Source organism: Staurois parvus, unplaced genomic scaffold, assembly GCF_062004578.1.
Source record: "Staurois parvus isolate SC_StPar_1 unplaced genomic scaffold, SC_StPar_1.0 ptg000243l, whole genome shotgun sequence".
NCBI lineage: Eukaryota > Metazoa > Chordata > Amphibia > Anura > Ranidae > Staurois > Staurois parvus.
This window is the reverse complement of record NW_028318039.1, coordinates 3,192,243-3,213,836: the sequence shown is the minus strand read 5'-3', so window position 1 is coordinate 3,213,836 and position 21,594 is coordinate 3,192,243. Positions and strand designations below refer to the sequence as shown.

Below are 21,594 nucleotides of genomic sequence, written 5' to 3'. Positions count from 1 at the left end.
TGGAGGGACCCTTGTCAAAAATAGCATCTTTAGTTAAATATTCTTGTTATATTTTCTTTATCTTTATCTGTATTTGTATCTATCATTACTTGTAATAAATGTTTTACTTATAACAACAATACAAAGCTGCAGAAAACAAAACCAACAGAATATTAGCATGCATTAAAAAGGGTATTTACTCAAGAGATAAAACTATAATCCTGCCAATTTATAAAACTCTGGTTCGGCCACATCTTGAGTATGCAGTCCAGTTGTGGTCATCAGTCCTCAGTAAGGATGTGCTGGAACTGGACAGAGTCCAGAGAAGGGTGACAAAGCTAATAAGGGGAATGGAGTACCACGGTTATGAGGAAAGACTAAAAGCATTAAACTTATGCACCCTAGAGAAGAGGCACTTGAGAGAAGATATGATGGTGATATACTGTACAAATATCTTAATAGTGATTCTAGCATGGGGAATAAACTATTCAGTCTCAGGGAATTTATGAAGACACGGGACCACTCAATGAAGTAGGAGGAGAAGCGGTTTAACCTTAATCTGTTAATTATTCAGCTAACTACTTTGTCCTTAGTAGCTTAGTATTCCTTTTTCAAGATCAACTGATCTTTTTAGGGGTATAAGTCCCAAAGAATTAGTGCAAATTCCAAGCCTTTTACCCCTTTCATTACTACAGCAACCAAGTACTGAACAATATTGTTCATTAGCGAGCAAAATATAAAGACAAGAGAAGTTGTAATATTAACAATAATAATAATAATGATGATGATGAAGCACCCTCCTTAGGCTGCTAGGCAAAATTTAGCATTTGACTTCATTGCAGTCAGTGAAGCAGTGATCCATTATTTTTGTCTTGTCAGGGTTTCCTAGCTTGGTGTTTGATTTCTCTTTCTCTTCTGGAAGAAGAGAGAAAAAGAGAATCAAATGACCAGTATGAATACTTATCATGCTCCAGCCAATCCCTGGATGGAGGTGTCCAGAAGTTGGCAGGGGAGGTGATGAAGGTTTGTATCCTGATCCCTGAACCCCTCTCCTGTTCAAGTTATTCAGCAATAAATTCTAATAAGATATTCCTCAGACTGAGTCTGTATTGTCGGTGTGCATGGAGCTGTGTTTGTAGCAGGCAGCCTTTGTGCTAGCAAAGGGAGACATATGTAAATTCTCAGTGGCCCCTTTGGGGGTGAACATTACACTAATAATAATAATGATAATCTTATTTGGTTTTATGACATAATTGTTAGCGCTTGTGCGCACTGTTACTCTATAACTCTTTTACCAACTTCTTTAAAATGTGTTTTTTTACAAACCTTGTAATTTTTCAGCTGAAGAGACAATTGGATTTTTACTGTAGTGTAAGGCATAAATGGTTAATTTCAGAAGGCGTCTGGGCTGCATCAGAAAGTCTGCAATGCTTTAAATCTAGAATCTCAGAGGAGATGGAGAATGTGGCTGTACTGCTACAACACCCTCCCAGCAGTCTCTGCAGAACATGCAGTCCAACACAGACATAGATACAATACTGGACAACACTATTTGTGTCAGATCTTCTGTACTGCTCCACTAAAGAAGACAAAGACCACTATAGCAGAGATACATTTCTAAGCACTCCTGAAATATAGCAGATGATATTTAATATATGCACAAATTCATGCTGTAAAACCTTACCCCTGCAGAAAACTGCTCCATCATGACATATTTATGGGGAAATTGAATGAGCTAGATGTGTCTCATTAAGGATTATTGTGGACAAATATAAAGTGGCAGACCAGTGTATAACATCCAGATGTCATTTTTTGCTCGCTTTTAAGGCAACTTTTTTAATTTGCCTTGGGGGAGTGTTAGAACCTTTGTCCCTATTGAGATTTTTCTTCTTTTCCTGTTATGTTTAACCACTTATCTATCGAACACTTTTACCCCCATCCTGCCCAAGCCAATTTTCAGCTGTTGCACTTTGAATGACAATTGCAGTCATGCAACACTGCACCCAAACTAAATTTTTATCATTTTTTTTAGACAAATAGAGCTTTCTTTTGGTGGTATTTAATTACCACTGGGGTTTTTATTTTTTGCTATAAACTAACAAAAATAAAGACCAAAAATTTCAAAAAGAAAATGAAAAGCAATAAAATTTTAACACCCGACAAACTGAAAATAAAACCCTGTATCTTTTTTTATTTTTTTTTTATTTTAAACATGTCGCTACCTCAGAGACATTGGATATGTTACCCTTTGTATAAGTGTTCAGCAGAATTGTTTCATTTTGCAAAACTGACATTTTCATTTGTTATGTGACAATAATTGTTTACTACCCGTATTTCCCACAGACTGTTCTCTGCTACTAGAGGGCACTCATGTTCATAACAGCTTGACAGTAATTTATTTCCAACTACACCACAATGGTAACTGCAACTTACCTTTATGGAGCGGCTACAGAAAAGGGAGACACATATACCAGCCTGAGGGGTGTGTGACATTGTAGGTGGGAATGTTCTGTTTAGTCTAGGACAAAGGAGATTGACAAGATTCTGGAGGGAGGCAGCTGGGAGAGACTTTAGAGAGTTACCCTGCTAGATTCTCCTGGTCAGATTCCTGTTCTTGGGTGCTTAGAGGACAGTGCAGAGAAGTTGGAGTGAATTCCTCCTGCTTCTTCTGCCTTCCCTAGAGGACTGAGGAAATCTGACTGCAGCATTGTAAGTACCACATGTACTTCACATAGATGTACAATGACTGTCTCCCATATTTCTAGCACTGCTATACTCTGCTGCAAAACAGAACTTTCATATCTTCAGTTGGTAGTTTTTTTCATCAGGAGCCAGTGTGATAGACTCAACAGCATAGTCAAGGTCAGATACACACACAGGATAAATACAGACAATTGTTTTACAAGAGTGTCTGCTAGGCGAAGTAAACTCTCTGGGAAGAGACTTTCTTCAAGGTGGATTATCATATAGGGATCACACACAAAGAGACAGTATAATGGTTGGTGTTTTGTTGCTTTGGAATGGAATTTGTTACAGCATCGTAGTTGAGGATCCTAACACAGACCCTTGAGGTCAACAACAAGGTTTGGAACTTGGAGCTTAGCTAGATCAGATAAAGTCAACTGTTAAATTGTACCATTTGGTGGTCTATTGCCAAAACTGTGATTCCACTTGTAATTACTGAACTTGTTGCTCTGTTTACATTAACCATTTCTCTTATTTTCATTGTGTGACCACTGAATGAAGTTGCATGTTATTTACCACTTTACTGAGTCATGGGATTTTGAGCGTGTCCCCAGAGAGGTAGGAACTGTATCTATATATCAAAGCCAACACTCATGGGTGCGCTACAAAAATATGACACGCTCTTTTCCCAGCTCTATGAATAAAGTTTATAGAAAATCTTTTTGTGTAGGTGAATTTAATAATACTCACGAGTGGCAGTGCTGGTGCCTTGTGATTGGCACAGCGCTTTCCACATGAAGCCAGGGAAGAAGTCCATAGCCGTGTGTAAAACCCAACAAGGTGATTTGAAACTTACAGGGCTTTCTCTCCTTGGTCTGGAATAGAATGGCAGGGAAATGAACGGAGGTGAGTATATGCTGTTGTGGAGGGGGGAAAGGGGATAAAAGGGTTAGTTCACCTTTACCAAGAAAAAAGCCTATGCAGATAAGGGGCATCTGTAGATAAAACAAACTGTGCAGCTCTGATTAAAGTTGAATAATGTCCTTCCTATATGTGTAGGTAATATACATACCTCCTGGAGCCTGACTGGAATACTCCCAGAACATCACTAAGAGAACTAACAACTATACAAGCTGACCTCAACGCACTGTGTAATTGAGCAACTATGTGGCAATGAGGTTTAATGTTGATAAATGTAAGGTTATGCACTTGGGGGCTAAGAATATGCATGCATCACACATACTGGGGGGGGGGGTTACAACTGGGGGAATCAATGGTGGAGAAGGATCTGGTAGATCACAAGCTTAATAATGGCATGCAATGCCAAGTTGCGGTTTCTAAAGCGAGCAAAATCTTCTCTTGTATTAAAAGAGGTATAGACACCAGAGAGAGAGATATCATATTACCCCTGTACAAAGTATTAGTAACACCTCATCTGGAATATGCAGTTCAGTTCTGGGCACCAATTCACAAAAAGAACATTGAGGAACTGGAGAAAGTACAGAGAAGGACAACCAAACTGATAAGAGGCATGAAGGAGCTCAGCTATGAGGAAAGATTGGAGTAACTGAATTTATTCTCTCTTGAGAAGAGGAGGTTAAGGGGGGATATGATCAATATGTATAAATACATCAGTGGTTCATATAGTGAAGGTCATCACAGAGGACAAGGGTCACTCTTTACGACTGCAGGAAAAGAAATTTAATCTCCAAACACGGAAAACTTTTCTTCACAGTGAGAGCTGTGAAAATGTGGAATAGACTTTCTCAAGAATTGGTTCTGGCCAGCTCAGTGGATTATATGTCCACTACAAAAAATTGCAATCAAAAATAATAATCCACTCCAAGAAGATGAACAGCACTTCTTTCAACGCATCCACCTCAAAAAAAGAAAATTCATATAGTGCATTACCCTTTTTTTTATATAAATAAATAAATACACTTTCTATAGATTTTATATAAATCATACAGTGACTCAGTGAACCAAGTGGAAAATAAGTGAAAAAAAGTGAAAAACCGTGGGCAACCAGTGAAAATGAATATATAACATTCCTTTGTGCCACAGCAAAATACAAAAGCACCTCGGGATGGTGTACACTTCTATTTAAGTCAGGGTACCCTTACCAACCATCCACATAACATATACCTATCTCACTCCAGGAACTGTACGGGCCAGATTTCCTGTGGATCAAAGGTATATCCTGATACCACGACACCCTCTAGAATCCTCAGGTACTCTGCTCTCAATATCTCCAAGAAAGCAAATAGACCAACATAGTGTAATACCGCCGTCTTGACGTCACGGAACCGGAAGTCGACCGGTGGCCATTTTGGAGAAGGGAAACGAACGTGTAGGAGTTCCTGGACGCTGTTCCGGATGGCTGTGAGGTTCCTTCCACTGTTTTAGAGCGATTTTTATAGTTTTACAATGTGAGCAGTTTGAGAATAAAGTACATATTGTTAATTGGTCTGGTGGTATTACACTATGTTGGTCTAGTTGCTTTCTTGGAGATATTGAGAGCAGAGTACCTGAGGATTCTAGGGGGTGTCGTGGTATCAGGATATACCTTTGATCCACAGGAGATCTGGCCCGTACAGTTCCTGGAGTGAGATAGGCATATGTTATGTGGATGGTTGGTAAGGGTACCCTGACTTAAATAGAATTGTACACCATCCCGAGGTGTTTTTGGATTTTGCTGTGGCACAAAAGAATGTTATATATTCATTTTCACTGGTTGCCCACGGTTTTTCACTTTTTTTCACTTATTTTTCACTTGGTTCACTGAGTCACTGTATGATTTATATAAAATCTATAGAAAGTGTATTTATTTATATAAAAAAAAGGGTAATGCACTATATGAATTTTCTTTTTTTGAGGTGGATGCGTTGAAAGAAGTGCTGTTCATCTTCTTGGAGTGGATTATTATTTTTGATTGCAATTTTTTGTAGTGGACATTGATTACTTTTGGTGATAATGACTTTGAGGGACTTTTGATTATTTTGGATGTAAGGTTTACTAACACTTATTCACTATTATATGGTTTACACATCTTCAGGGGAAGGTGTTGATTGGAGTGTGGGGGAACTATATATAAAAAGTAAATAATTATTTGGGAGGTGGCTGTTATATAACAGCTCAGTGGATTGCTTTAAAAAAGGTCTGGATTCTTTCCTAGATACACAGATTATAACTGGATACTAACATTTATAGGTAAAGTTGATCCAGGGAATATCCAATTGCCTCTCGGGGGATCAGGAAGGAATTTATTTCCCCTGCAGGAGCAAATTGGATCATGCTTTGCTGGGTTTTTTGCCTTCCTCTGGATCAACTGTGGGTATAGAATTATAACTTTTTTTTTTAATGGTTGAATTGGATGGACTTTTGTCTTTTTCAGCCAGACTAACTATGTAACTATGTAGTCGTTTCTCACCTTCACCATCACAGGGCTGAGCTCTTGATTCAGACCCCCTCACATGCACTTTCTCTCCCTTGATGCAGTAGCTTTAAGCTCTGTGTTTGAGAGCTCACTCCTGTGATGGTGGAGGTGAGCAGTAATGACTATGCTTCTCTTAGCAATGTCCTGGGAGTTCTCTAGTAAGGTTTCAGGAGGCATGTAAATGACCTGCACCCATACCTCCCAATCGACCCAGATTTGCCGGGACCATCCCAAGATTTGATGGAAGTCCTAGCATCCCAGCGAATCAAAGCTGAGTCCCAGAGCAGACCCCAGTGCCAGAACAAGTTCCGGCACTTGGTTCCAGTGACTTGCCTGTTGGGGGTGTGCCATCATGGGCATCAGGGGTGTATGGGGTATCACACACTGTGATCCAGTCTCTTTATTGCAGCTGACATCTCCCCACCAGCTGCCTGTCACAGTAACCCACTGCATATTGGACTGAAGCTGCCTCTTCCTCCTCCCCAGCTCTGATGTTTTCCTGTACACAGACCAGAGGAGGAGCTGGGGGGGAGGAAAACCATTCTGCTTGTACCGTGCTGATCAGAGGTCTGAAATGGGCTTAATGAGCTTAATGCAGGGGAGAGGGGACACAATGACCTGCATGGTCATAGAGAAAGCTGACTTTTAGCCCGCTCAGGTGGAGCACACTGGTTTTTTTACTGAAGGAATAGGGAGTGTTTACTGAGCAAACTAAATGTTTGCAAAGTGACCTTTCACTGAGCTTAGTAATTACTGCCTAGTACACACAATGAGAATATCAGATGAATGATCATCATTTTTTGTTTTTGCATGCTACTATATTAAAAATGAATAGTTACTAAAGTTACAAAAATTCTCACAAGGCAGAATACAACTTCAGGAGTGATGTAATGCGTTGTATTGTACTGTAATGTATTCTTTTGTTTCGAGCATGCGTGCTTTTGGTCACTCGATTTTTTCATATAAATACTATACTAATTGCACAAAAATTGTTCGTTGTTTTCTTATGAGAAAAATTTTCATGCTTGTCTCTTCAGATATTTTCGCCTAAACTGTCATGATTGGCTCTCGAAAGCTGTGTACTAACAATCAGATTATGAATGTGGTTTTTTCATCCAATTTTCTTATTGTGTGTACCACAGGGCTGGGTGATTCCCCCATCCACACACATGATATGGATGGGGGAATACTTTCCACTGAGCCTTTCTATTCTGACAGCGGGGAGCCTTCTCCATCATAAGAATACAGTGATCAGTGTTGCCTGCTATAGCCGGTGGCACTGGTCAAAAACAACAGGTTGTTCATACACAAGTCGTTTACACAGGTTATTCGTTAGATTGACTTGTGTACAACCAGCCTGACCATACATGGATAGAAATTCAGCTGGTCCATGGTTAACTAGCCAAATTTCGATCTATGTATAACTGCCTTAAGGTGAAGCTGTTTCATGTTGAATCAGGTGCAAGGGAAATAAAAAAAACACAGAATTCTCCATGATTGGATGACTGACACTAACACCATATTTTCTAAGCTCAGTGAATTCTCCCTATGCTAAGCAGACAATCAATAAATCACTAAACAGAGACTTTGAGGCTGATTTACTAAGGGATTTAAGAGTGTTCATACAAAAAAATGTGTGAAGATTCACTTCAATTATTATCTAATCATGTGAAATAACACCTCCAGTTTATTTAGTTCATCTGGATAATTGTAGTAAATATTCACATAATTGTAAATATTATTATTATTCCCATAATGTTAACATTCCTAAATGCTTTAGGAATGATTTATATCAATGCCTAGAAGAAATGCATGCATTAAAAGAGAAGTGCAGGCTTTGAAAAAATAAAAATTCATACTCACCTGTCCCCCGCTGCCTCTAAGATTGATAACTGAGCAATCAAAGAACGCTGACTGCTCAGTTCTTGGTTTCAGTGAGCAGAGTGGTGACTGTTAGCCGCTAGCTCTCTGCTCTGCTCCTCCAGAACTCGCTGGTGTATTGGGCTGTGGAGGGGGTGGGAGAGGTTGGCTCAGTCTCACAGCGGCATACAGGCAGATGGGTGTATCCTGATATTAAAGTATAAAGTTAATGTATTTTCCTCCATATACTGTAATGTATTCTCCTCCATATATTGTATACAACCATGTTGTGTAGTAAATACCCCACATGCCTACTTTTCACATTTTGTTTTTCTGAAAAAAAAAATGTTATACTGTGCTTCACAAAAATACTTTGCTTTGGAACTTTAAATTCTTTACTATTTTTAGTATTTTATAACAGACTTTTTGTTGTTACAGTTCTTTAAATTCCTTTCTTTTCCTCCAGCCTCATTGAAGCTTATGTCACTAGCAATGTCAAAGCCTCTATCAAAGAGGCTTTTATACAGTAGAGAATAATTTGCAGTAACCCATAACAACCATCTATTTATTTATCTATTTAAGGGTAACAGTGCAGCATTTTGCCTTTGCGTACAACATAGAGTCTGCTTGATAGGGCCAATGTAGGAAGATTAATTAACAAAAAGAATTTTTGCAGATAAGGAGCGTCTGTAGATAAAAACTAACTGTGCTGCTTTGACCAAAGTTGAATAATGCCCTTGCTATAGGTGTAGGCCATTTACTTACCTCATAAAGCCTTGTAGAAAACTTCTAGGATGTTACTAAGAGATGCCTAGCTGTTACTGTTACCCTTCACCATCACGGGAGTAAGCTTTCAGATGCTGAGCTTAGAGCTACTGCATGTGAGAGGGTTTGAAGAGAGAATGGGCTCACTCCTGTGATGGGGGAGATGAACAGTAACAGATAGACGTCTCTTAGCAATGTCCTAGGCATTTTCCAGTCAGGCTTCATTAGGTACATAAATATTGTATAATAAAAGCAAGGACATTATTCAACTTTGGCCAAAGCAAAGATGTTCCTCATCTGCACAGGCATTTTTTTGGTAAAGGTGAATTAACCCTTTAACTCTAAGAAAATATTTAAATAAATGTAATACAGTTATATATTAAAGCTGAAATATTGCCAAAATATTTTTTTACCATTAACTTTTTATTGGTTTTAAACAGCGGTCTCCAAACTTCGGCCCAGGAGCTGTATGCAGACCTTTGCTTGCCTTTATCTGTCCCTTGGGGCACTCTTCCTCCCACTGATATAAGACATTATTCCTCCCCCAACAATGTGGCATAAATCTGACCACTAATATCAACAATGGATGACTATTACTCCCACTGACACCAACAATATGGCGCCAATGATGGAGCACAATCCATCTTATTGACACCAATGATAGGGCACTATTCCTCTTATTGACACCAACAATGGGGCAATATTTCTCACCCTAATACAAAAGATGCACCGTTTACGCCCACTGATGCCAGAACAATTTCAGCTGCCACTGGACACAATATGAGCCCCTTAAATCTGAAGGACAATAACTGGCCCTTCTCGGTCTTTTGGCTAAGATCAAGTGTAGTATCTGTTCTTATCAGTGTCCAGTAGGGGTGCTCCACCATCATTCCTGATTGCAGGGATGATTGGTTGTATAGTACCCTTGCTGGTAGGATGGGGGTCCTGATGGTTAGTACAGGCTGGAACAGAAACCGAGGCACCCACAGGCTGCTGGGGCCTGGGAGTAATTCCCCCTGAAAAACCGGAGGGGCCCAGTTCCTCCTGGTTTGAATGGATCTACCTTGTCTGGCCAGGGGCCGGGGAGGTAGAAAGTCCACGAACCAGTGCCCCCTGAGAGTGGTCGCCTCAGGGGTGCTCTTAGTAACACTTGGGTGTGGGACCCCAACGTGTGAAAAGGCACATGGTCACTGATTCTACATTTTTCTTGCACTGCGCCTTTTAGGGCTAGGCCTTTTGGCTAAGTCCTGGGCAATTTTTGCTACGGGCCTCAGGGCCTGGCCAGTGCACAATTTGCATGGCCACTTATTTATTTATTTAATTTATTTTCTCCCACGTTTGTCACTCTTCACTTTTGTGTGCGTTTTCTCACAGGATGGTAGGGTGTGGGTCCTCGGGCCTACCCTGAAGTCTAGGGGGAGGATGTGTGGCCTTTTGGTTCCTTCCTCCCCTGTCCCTAGGGGGTTTAATCTTCAGGAGAGCCCCCTTACCAAGTACTTGGTGGCTGGCCACAAGGAACGGGGTCCACCAGGTCTTTTGGCTAGGTGGACCACATGGGAACCTTGCCCCTGTCAGGAGCTTCGTGCCCCGGGGGAACAGGGTAGAGGTCCATCCCCTTTGGGGGAAGGACAAAGCACACCCCTAAGTGCACTTTTTTGTGTGGTGTTTTGTGCTTGCACGTTTTTTGTGAACACTTACGGGTTTTTCATTTTACGCACGTTCGCGGACTTAAAAAAAAAAAAATAATTGGCCCTTTGTTTAGAAAATTTGGAGACCCCTGGATTAAAATAAAGGGTGATGTACAAACAATGTCTGCCAAGTGAAGGCATATATAGACAAGGTATTCATTAAAGGAACAGCAATAACTTAAAAAGGAAAGTAATAAATGTCTGAGCAGAACATATACAACTGTAAACATTATAAAGTTATGTAGCGCTACCCCCGCAGAGGCTGCTTGATAATGCTTGTCCCCAGGCTGCTTGATAATGCTTGTAATTGCTCTGGCCTCACAAGTCTCCTGACACCTCTGACGCTCTGAGTTCAGACATATTTCAACAGTATGAAATAATAATATAAGAGACACAATTCTTTAGTAACACCTAAGAGCCTCGTTCAAAAGAGTAGACCACACAATGAAGGTTTAGGAGGTACATGCCCAGTTAACGAATAAAAGAAAAACACTGATAAAATGGAAATCACCAAATAGCAATGGTTAACAGATTATACGGTCACAAATGTTATGTTGTAAATATGTAATTGCAACACAAGCAGCGGGAGGGGGGGACTTGACTTATCAGCTCACTCTGGGCCACCGGCATCATAATAGGCAATGCAAAGAAGTATTTAAATATATATATATATATATATATATATATATATATATATATATACACACACACACACACTATATTGCCAAAAGAATTGGGACGCCCCTCCAAATTATTGGATTTAGGTGTTCCAATCATCTCCATAGCCACAGGTGTTTAAAATCAAGCACCTAGGCATGTAGACTCTTTCTTCAAACATTTGGGAAAGAACGGGTCACTCTCAGGAGCTCAGTGATTTCAAACATGGTACCGTGATAGGTTGCCACCTGTGCAATAAATCCATCTGTGACATTTCCTTGCTACTAAATATTCCACGGTCAACTGTTAGTGGTATTATAACAAAGCCAACTGTCTGCAGAGTCAATAACTAAAGACCTCCAAAGATTGTGTGGCCTTCAGATTAGCACCACAGTAAATCAAAGACGAATTCTCCTGCGCTCTAGGACTCAGACAGGTGGCGAATAGATGGAACCAGGCCTGGAGAAATCGTCCACCAATGCATAAAGGGCTGTGCGGCTCCAAAACGAGGCTGGGGAAGCCCAACCAATACTGCAGAATGAAATGAAAACGAGAAGCGCACCAACCTTGCGCATTACCTCAGTAACCAAAATTTATTAGTTGTAAAAAATATACTCACAAACAGTGAATGAAATAAGGCATGTAAGTCCTCACAGGGACTTGAAGATAGCGTGAATCCCATCAAGGGAATGGGTGTTCAGTATAGCTGACGCGTTTCGAAGGGAGTCCCTTGAGCTCTGATGAAGAAGGGACTCCCTTCGAAACGCGTCAGAAATACTGAACACCCATTCCCTTGATGGGATTCACGCTATATTCAAGTCCCTGTGAGGACTTACATGCCTGATTTCATTAGCTTTTTGTGAGTATATTTTTTACAACTAATAAATTTTGGTTACTGAGGTAATGCGCAAGGTTGGTGCGCTTCTCGTTTTCATTTCATTCTGCAGCTTCAGATTAGCACAACAACAGTGCGTAGAGAGCTTCATGGAATGTTTTTCGAGCTGCATCCAAGCCTTACATCACCAAGTGCAATATAAAGAGCCAGATGCAGTGGTGTAAGGTATGGAATCTAGAGCAGTGGAGACGTGTTCTCTGGAGTGACAATTCACGCTTCTCTAACTGGTAATCCGATGGACGTGTCTGGGTTTGGCGGTTGCCAGGAGAACGGTACTTGCCTGACTGCATTGTGCCAAGTGTAAAGTTTGGTGGAGGGGGAATTATGGTGTGGGGTTGTTGTTCAGGGGTTGGGCTTGGCCCCTTAGTTCCAGTGAAGGGAATTCTTAAGGCATCAGCATACCAAGACATTTAGGAAAATTTCACGCTCCCAACTTTGTGTGAACAGTTTGGGGATGGCCCCTTCCTGTTCCAACATGATTGCCCACCAATGCACAAAGCAAGGTCCATAAAGACATGGATGAGCGAGTTTGGGGTGGAGGAACTTGACTGGCCTGCACAGAGTCCTGACCTCAACCAGATAGAATACCTTAGGGATGAATTACAGCGGAGTCTGCAAGCCAGGCCTTCTCGTCCGACATCAGAGCCTGACCTTACAAATGCGCTTCTAGAAGAATGGTCAAACATTCCTATATACACACTCCTAAACCTTGTGGACAGCCTTCCCAGAGGAGTTTATTTATTTATTACAGGTACTTATATAGCGCTGTCAATTTACGCAGCACTATAATACTAAATACAGTATATTTTACATTCACATCAGTCCCTAACCCTCAAGGGGCGTACAATCTAAAGTCCATAACTTACATCCATACATACACATACTAGGGCTAATTTAGACAGGACCCAATTAACCTACCAGCATGTCTTTGGAGTTGAAGCTGTTATAGCTGCAAAGGTGGGCCAACTCAATATTGAACCCTACGGACTAAGACTGCGATGCCATTAAAGTTCATGTGCGTGTAAAGGCAGGCGTCCAAATACTTTTGCAAATATAGTGTATATTATGATATAAATGGGTATAGACACCTTGATATGAATAGCAATGGCTTAGATGCGAAGAGGTCCCTTTAACTAGAAATAGCTACGTGATTCCTGAGATGTTTAAAGTTCCTGATGTGATAGTATCCATTGTGTTCTGCTAGCAATGGGGCCCATATACAATAGTGAGTAATAGTAATTCAATGAAGATAACAGATAGGCTGTGGTAAATGTTCAAAGCAAAGATCTCTTGGTACTGAAGTGTAAAGGAATCTGTATGCATTATCTCTAGAGTGTTGTCAGAAAGGGGTTGGGCATCCTCCAGCTCACCAATCCCATGTATAGCGCAACCTCCTAGGAGCAGGATTCTTGCACAGGCTCTTGGCTGTTCACAGAGAAGCGTAGAGTTACTGTCTGACAGCCTGTTAGCATGGCAAGCAGAGTCCAGCAGTAGTAGTCAGTAATCTGTCTCTGGAGGAGACTGACAGTACCATTGTGTTCAGTTATGAATCATGTCCAAAAGAGCAAGCCAGTTCCTTGCTGTAAAATATATCACACTCCTAGCAATCTTGTGGTTCCCCAGATCTCTGTTAGATGTAGTTCAATCAGCACACATAACTACAGTATATATCGGCTATAGGACCACAAGTCCCAGGATCCTCTGCTGTCAGAAGAGCTGGATCCACTCTGCTAACAGGAAATGATGTTGCAGTCCTAGTACTTGGCAGTAGGGGAAAAAGGGATTAACCATAGTCTGTGAATGGAGGGGTATGACTGAACGGCACAATCTCACTCCAATCAAACCTTGCATTTATTGTAAAGAATACAAGAGTTTCTTTTCTGAATGGAGGATGTGGGATGCGGATGGCCTCTTGTGATATCTGTATAGAGCCAGAACTACAAGTTTCAACACTGGACTTTTAGTGCCAATTGGAGACTGTGGACTGATGGAGGTATTTTTAAGATAGTGCTTGTACCTAAATCTGTCTTCATACTAGCTTCCTGTGATCCCCTGTACATGCAGAAGTACACAAATTGGGAGATGGAGGGTCAGCAATAGAGGCCAGTCAAGCTCCTCCACAGTGCACATACGCTGATAGTGGAGATGCTGACAACATGAGAGAGCATAGGGGGCACAGTAGTACCTCATCGGAGTACTGTGGCTCATTATTTTCCAGTTACCAGGCTAGATGTGTATTATTGACTCAGCTGTGCTGCTGCTGCTACAATGTAGGTTGGAGTTTTGGGTATGCCTTCTGGCAAGGGTGCTCAAATCACAAAAGTCCCTGCACAGAATTACAAATCATATGCTAGGTAAGTCCTTTTACATGTGTTAACCTAAACTCTGTGTTTCGTATTTAGTTGTTTGCTCACTGTCAAAGTAGACCTAGCATCAGATTTTACCATGTTAAGTGTAAGCTTGCTGGGTAGTATGTAAGTAATTTTTATCTGTCATAGAGGTCAGAATATTCCCCCTGGCAACACCTTTGTCAGCTTTAGGATTTGTTCATACAGGGCATACAATACCGTACGTCTGTGCAAGGCCTTGTTTACCTGTACAGGTATTCTGTACACCCCTGTGCAGGTAGTCTCATTGATGTCTATAGGGATGCAGCAGCTGCATGGTCACAGCGGCTGTGTCCAATATGGCATCCGTGTAGGTGCTGGTCCCCAAACGCAGACAGTGTGAGTTCGGGGACCTGCATCCACATAGATGTCTATTTGGGACATAGCAGCTGTGGCTGTGCAATGTCACAATAGACATCAATAGGACTGCCTGCATGGACGTATTAAATTGTATGCCCTGTGTGAACAAGGCTTTATTATCCAGAAGGAAGGCATCTACTCTGTTTGGGCACTATTCAAAGTTAACATTCACTGGGATGCTAGGTCCAAAATATCATAATCATTGATGTCGTTTCTGGTATCTGTGCAGTTCTTGGCTGTGTTCACAAATGTCAGATAAGCCCCAGCTTCAGCCACTCATCTTCCTACAAAGTTACAAAGCTGCAGTCTGATCACTGGGGAAGAGGAGGCAGAGGAAATGCTTCCTCCTACCTGCAGCAAACTGATGACCTCATCACAGCCTAGACATATTAACCAGTTGCCGCCTGGCCTATAGCCAGATGGCGGTGGGCCGAACAGCTCGTCCCTCCGGATGGATGCCATATGGCGTCCTTTCAGGTATACGCAGTGGGCCTGCCCGCAGGGCCACGCAGTGGCGTGATCTGTCACCAGCCGTGTACCTCGGACATGGCCGATAACAGATCTGTGTACCGGCCCCGTTGCCAGTACCTTGTGACCTGCTGTGACCAATCACAGCAGGTCACATGACAGTTGTATACAATGGATGGCTTCCTTTCATGCCATCCATTGTGTACAAGTGTGTCTAGCTGTGAATGGTCACAGCGATCACATGCACAAGCTGGGCCAATCACAGCCTAGCTGTGTCATGTTATTAGCTGTGGCCAAATCACAGCTAATCAGTGCCCTGTATGGAAGTGGTTAACTAAAGTCCAAGGGCTGGCTTTTAATGATAAAAAGCAAGGCTCCATGTACACGGGGTGTTTTAATAACACTGGTAACGTTAGCTGTGTAAAGTCACGTTAAAAACGTGGGGTTTTCAGCATTTTATAGCGTTTTTGCATTAGCATTTAGCTGCGTTTTTCTGCGTTTGCATTTTTTAGCGTCTTTTTACAAAAAAAATTTTTTGGTCAAAAAAAGTCCAAAAAACGCTGCGTTTTTCAGCATAGAGCATTTTTACAGCTAAAAACTCCTCTAGAAACCCACAAGTCCTGTTTTTTTTCCAGCCAAAAAACGTCCCAGCCAAAAAAGTTGATTACAGCCTATGTGTGCATAGAGACATAGGATAACATGCTGGGGAGTTTAATGGCTGTAGAAAAAAACATCAAAAGCAAAAAAACGCTGTGTTTTTCAGTGTTAGAGCATTTTTAGAGCTAAAAAACTCCTCTCGAATCCCACTAGTCCTGGGGTTTATTTCCAGCCAAAAAACATCCCTGCCAAAAAACATTGATTACAGTCTGTGTGTGCATGGACACATAGGATAACATGCTGGCTGTAGAAAAAAAGTCTAAAGCCAAAAACAGCCGCTGTAAAAACGTCCAGTGTGCATGAGGACTAAAGCTTATATTGTGACATATCGGCATTATTATTTAGACTTTTAAAGATACTAAAAGATCTTAAAAGACTTTAGGTGATGCTGTGCAGTCAAAGTTGTAATTTTATATTTTACATTGTAAGAGCAAGGTTACTTGTTTTATTCACAGTAATGATATATGGGCAGATATGATTTATATTGTGTCATAAATAAATCTCATTATGTTTGTTCTTTCTCTCTCTATATATATAGATTGTCATTTAAATAGCCCTCCTTTTTTTATTGTGCTGTTGTGTGTAGGACTCTGTGTACATACTTATTTGCATATAAATCATTCAGTAATATTAAGGGTACAGATCAGTCCTATCAATTATATGCCTGGAAGAACATATCTTGACATGTATTTTGGTGGTGTTGCATGGGTGATCTTTGTGATATGTCAGCATTTCTGCAGCTCAAGTGACAGAGCAAATAACATTGTGCATTGACATATTTCTAATCTAACAACTGCAGGAACAGCTGAGAGTGGGAAGCTACATATTCTGAGTCAGAAGACACAATGTGCATTTCATACCTGAAACTTCAAGTTATTTTTACTTTCCTGGCTATTGAGAGAGAGAGAGAGAGAGAGAGAGAGAAAAATCCAGAAAGGTAAGAGAACAGCAGAACTGTACACGTTCCCTGCTCTGAAAACATCAGGGTTACATCTGCACAACATGCAAATCCTGAATTGCACACATCCCCTTTCTATGTATGTGATCAGCTGTGTCTGTGCTTTCTGTAACTCCCTCCCCTCCTCCCTCCCACGCCTCCAGTGTGCAATTCTACATAAAAACACAGATCCTGCCAGCTTCCTCAATCAGAAACACAGGGAGAAGAAGAACAAGGAAACAAGGCAGTCTGCTCTTTGCCTTTGCTGCATCTTGCAGTCTCGGCAGCTAACCTGCAGAGACGGATACTTGAAGCCCTAAATCCAAAGCTGATGTACTTAAGTAGTTAGACTTCTTCTTTGCTTTTTATCTCCTTTTCAAACAATTTTTTGGGGAGTAGGATAACTGAGACATTTATTCTTTTCCAGCTGCCATGGCTTTGCCAGACACTGCACGTGGATTACCCAATGGAGGTGGTGGAGGAGGCAGTTGCACAGTGGCCATGTCCACTGATGTTTTGTTCCCTGAAATAGTGGAACTAAATGTTGGCGGACAAGTTTATGTGACTCGACACACAACTTTAGTGTCAGTGCCGGACTCCCTTCTCTGGCGTATGTTCTCTCAGCAGAAACCAGGAGAGTTGGCTAGGGACAGCAAAGGCCGTTTCTTCCTTGACCGGGATGGCTTCTTGTTCCGTTATATCTTGGATTACTTGAGAGACCTGCAGCTTGTTCTGCCTGATTACTTTCCAGAAAGAAGTCGCCTACAAAGAGAAGCTGAGCACTTTCAGTTGCCTGAACTAGTAAAACGCCTGAGCCCTCTGCGAATCAGTAAGGACAGCTCCATAGGAGGTGAAGAGCCTCCTCTGCTCCTCACACCAGCAGCAGGTCAAGATTCTGATTTGGACACAGCAGGCATTCCAGCCTCATCATCTCCTGCAGCTGGGGTCCCCTCCCCTACTTTAGATCCATATCGTTTTAATGCATCCTCTTCTTGCAGTCCTGCCTCAGTTCCTCGCCTCACTCCATCCCAGTCACTTGAAGGTAGAAGATCTGGATATATAACAGTTGGCTACAGAGGTTCCTATACCATAGGAAGGGAGGCACAAGCTGATGCTAAGTTCAGAAGAGTGGCACGCATCACTGTCTGTGGCAAAACCTCTCTGGCTAAAGAAGTGTTTGGCGAAACCTTAAATGAAAGTCGGGATCCTGATAGACCTCCTGAGAGGTATACATCCAGGTACTACCTTAAGTTTAACTTTCTGGAGCAGGCTTTTGACAAGTTATCTGAAGCTGGCTTCCATATGGTGGCATGCAGCTCCACAGGGACATGTGCATTTGCCAGCAATGACCAGAGTGAGGACAAAGTGTGGACCAGCTACACTGAATATGTCTTCTGCAGAGACTGAACCTTTTAAGCATTTGAAATGCACAGGAAACACACTTTCAAGCTCATTCTGCCATATATAGTCCGCCTTCTGATCTCCAATCCATAACAAATGATGCTGCTTTCAGGCACATATGCATGTGAGATTGGTATAACCGTATTCATACTCTTTCTTTGTAAGTCAGTAAGAATTCATTTCCTGGACAACACAATATTCGGTAAACGAAGAAGTGGTGAATTACTGTAAGATCTCCCTTATGTATTAAGAAATATTCTGTTGCAAGTGAACTGTTTTGTACTGCTACACAGCACCAGTAATCTTGTGCCATAAGGGGAGACACACACAAGCACACACACTTTTTTTTTTTTTTTTTTTTTCGCTGTCTTTCCCTTTTTTTAATTTATGTGTGGGTGTTATTTTTTTTCTTCTTCTTTGTGTTGGAATTTATCAAGACAGCATAAAATTTATCTGTTTAGGAATGTGAGGGAGGGCAAAATATCTAACAAATGCTTCTTAGCTTATAGCTGGAGGTTGGGAAAGACAGAGCTTTTGAAGGAAGCCTTTGCCCTTTAATTGGCTGTACTCCATAGAAAACAGCAGTCTTAAGCATCTGGCTGATTGCATTCGAATGTTGGCAGCATCCAGTCCATTGTGTCATTTCTTTTTAACCAACTAAAAAATCTTTTTACTTTGTTTGTTTGTAGTCATTTGGTGATCTCAAGCGTTGTTTGCGCTAATATTTTAACACATGTAAACCACTCCCATTATTGTGACGTGAATGAACACAAAAATAGCTTTCTCTGTTATTTTTGGTTGTACTAAAACACTGTAAATGTAATATACTACACAGTATGAATGGCTTTGTCATATTTATCAGATCTAAATAGTCTTATTAAACAAGCACAATGAGCAATAACGTGAAGTCACCAATGCCAACCAATCATAAATCAGTAAAAGCTACTTTTTCTTAAGGCAGTGATTGGTTGTTGCAGATTATTTCCACGTGCTTGATGCTATCAAATATATTTTCAAAATAAAATTTAATACAACTTTTTTGCCAGCAGTGGTATTTTAAGGGTTAAAGGCTTTTAGTGATTTTCATTTTCTCTTTTTGTTGATACTTTTCTGGCTTTGATTGTGAAGTGTTCTGAAGAGATCTTAGTACCCAAGCTCTGTGATTAATAACTTTCGGAAATCAATTACAAAACATTAAAGGGCTTATTTACAGAATAGCTTTTGACCTCTCTAAGTAAACAGCTTAGATGTGCATAAAATATGTTAGTTGCCTTTTGAAATGTGTGCCATATTTCTCAGTTTAATTCAAATGGAATGTTTTCGCTCATACTGCGCAAATGATATCCAGTTGTTATTTTAGAGAAAATGACTTGGTGTATAAAGACGGTTACATTACAGGGCATTCCTACTGTAAAGAAGAGGATATATATTCTTCTGCTTCTTCTGGGTTCTGTTTTATTTCATGGATTGGAATCTACAATTAACATCTGTGACCTGCATTTCTCATAGAAGGAATTACGAGGTTTTTCCATAGGGGGGCAAAAGTGTCAATAGGCAGAGGCACAAGTCTAATCAATGTATGTGCATTCAGGTCCGTCTGGGTGAAAACGCTGCTCTAGTGTCACAGAAGCACATGCACACATAGACACACACTCTACACACAGAGGCAGTGGAGTAAAAATGATTTATAATTCTATTACTGCAGCAGCTTTTGATATGCATTGAACTTGCCTTGATAAGCTCTCTGGTGTCTGCAGAAGCACATAATACACTAATCAGTCATTAATATTCTACAGCATACAGACAAGTATGAATCTATGAAATATCATTTCTCACTTAAATCAGATCAGACAACCATGGCTTTACCAAAGATTGCCATTGCATTGATTGAATAATTTATGTGTTTTTGCTTTCTTGCAATAAGATCAAATTCATAATGCAAACAATTCAAAGCTCATCCCTTTATTTGTGGAAGGAACTGCTGCGCAGTACAGACATTTGTCATTTTTTTCTAATTTATATGCATTCTATCCATGGTTAGACCAGTCATATGATCTCAATGGTGATATTAATGTATGTAACATATTTCTATTTTATTATACTACAAAGCATCATTATTTCAGACTAGCAATAAAAACAAAACTAACAATAATAGCAAATATATTGTTTTGCTTCAACTAGGTCATTTTAGCAACCTTTTAAACATAGATGCCATCACATGTATTTTTAATTAGAAGGGAACCATTGCTCTCTGTAATTTTCACTACTGCTTCCAGCTACAAGTAGTTGAATAAAACCAATGCTTAAGTGATTTAAATTATATATAGTCTACAGTGTGTAAAATATTTTTACCATTACCTCTGTATATCAAAAATCTTGAAATAATATTAATGGTTCTTATGTCATATAGCCTGCAGCTTCTCATAGTCTTGAGCTTAATAATGATTGGGATTGGGGTTCTGTTGTATAGTTGCCCACTTTAGGCCCAATATGACAACATATGTGAGTGCTCTATTTACTACGACCAGATGTTTACAATATATTACCCCTTGTCCAGATCACTAACAGTTTTGTATTCTTCTTTACTGATAAAATATATATGCTTTGAAGTTACAGCACCTTTCCGCAATGATGATTTCCTGGTACTGGTTTGCAGAATGCAATGTTGCAACATTGTGAATAGAATTAAGCTCAGGCTACTGACTTAGTTCATCATAGTGAATGATTCTCTTTAAGGGCGCTATAGAGGAGAAAGAGATATTTGTATATAGATATAGAATAAAAGCATTTTAAAGGAACCATTTAGTTTTCTAATCATATATTACTGCTCTGGTGTAACATAATTATCTTAAGGACATTGATATATAGATATATATATATATATATATATATATATATGTGTATATATATATATATATATATATATATATATATATATTAGTATATATTAAAGTTATACTGAATTAGCTTTTCAATATATCACTTGAAATATTACATACAGTTTTGGAAAGCATACTATAATAGCACAGTATCCTGCATAATCTTTGCGTGCATATCAATAAATGTAAAAGTACTTTTAGCACAAACATATGTCTCAACTATAAACAGTGGGGTTATAATATGCTTTACAAATGGACATAATGCAGATCCCACAAGTGACTTTTCTGTCCTGTTGCTGATTTTAATAAAGTTCCAATGTTTAGTAAAATTTGTTTCCAGTTGTCTTCATTTACGTTAACTATATTCATTTTTTGTTACATTTTTAAAGTAATTTTATAGGGAAAAAAAACTCAGTAGTTGAAGTTTAGTATATGTTAACCTGATGGAATAAAAGATAATCCAATATTATTAGGGGTTACAGAAGATAAGGGATTCCTTGATAGTCCAAGGATATGACACAACAGTGAACATATGGTACA

The 21,594-nt window shown here is 40.1% G+C and overlaps 1 protein-coding gene and 1 pseudogene across 1 annotated transcript; both read left to right on the top strand.

The window, feature by feature from the left end:
• Positions 1-9,536: 9,536 nt before the first annotated feature.
• On the top strand, positions 9,537-9,653 carry LOC149459905 (U2 spliceosomal RNA; annotated as a pseudogene).
• A 7,321-nt stretch (positions 9,654-16,974) lies between these two features.
• KCTD12 (potassium channel tetramerization domain containing 12) lies at positions 16,975-21,383 on the top strand. The gene is made up of 2 exons (XM_089680384.1): positions 16,975-17,107; positions 17,202-21,383. Exon 2 carries the CDS (start codon positions 17,207-17,209, stop codon positions 18,179-18,181), a length of 975 nt encoding a protein of 324 aa, XP_089536510.1. The 5' UTR covers positions 16,975-17,107; positions 17,202-17,206; the 3' UTR covers positions 18,182-21,383.
• The last annotated feature ends 211 nt before the right edge of the window (positions 21,384-21,594 follow it).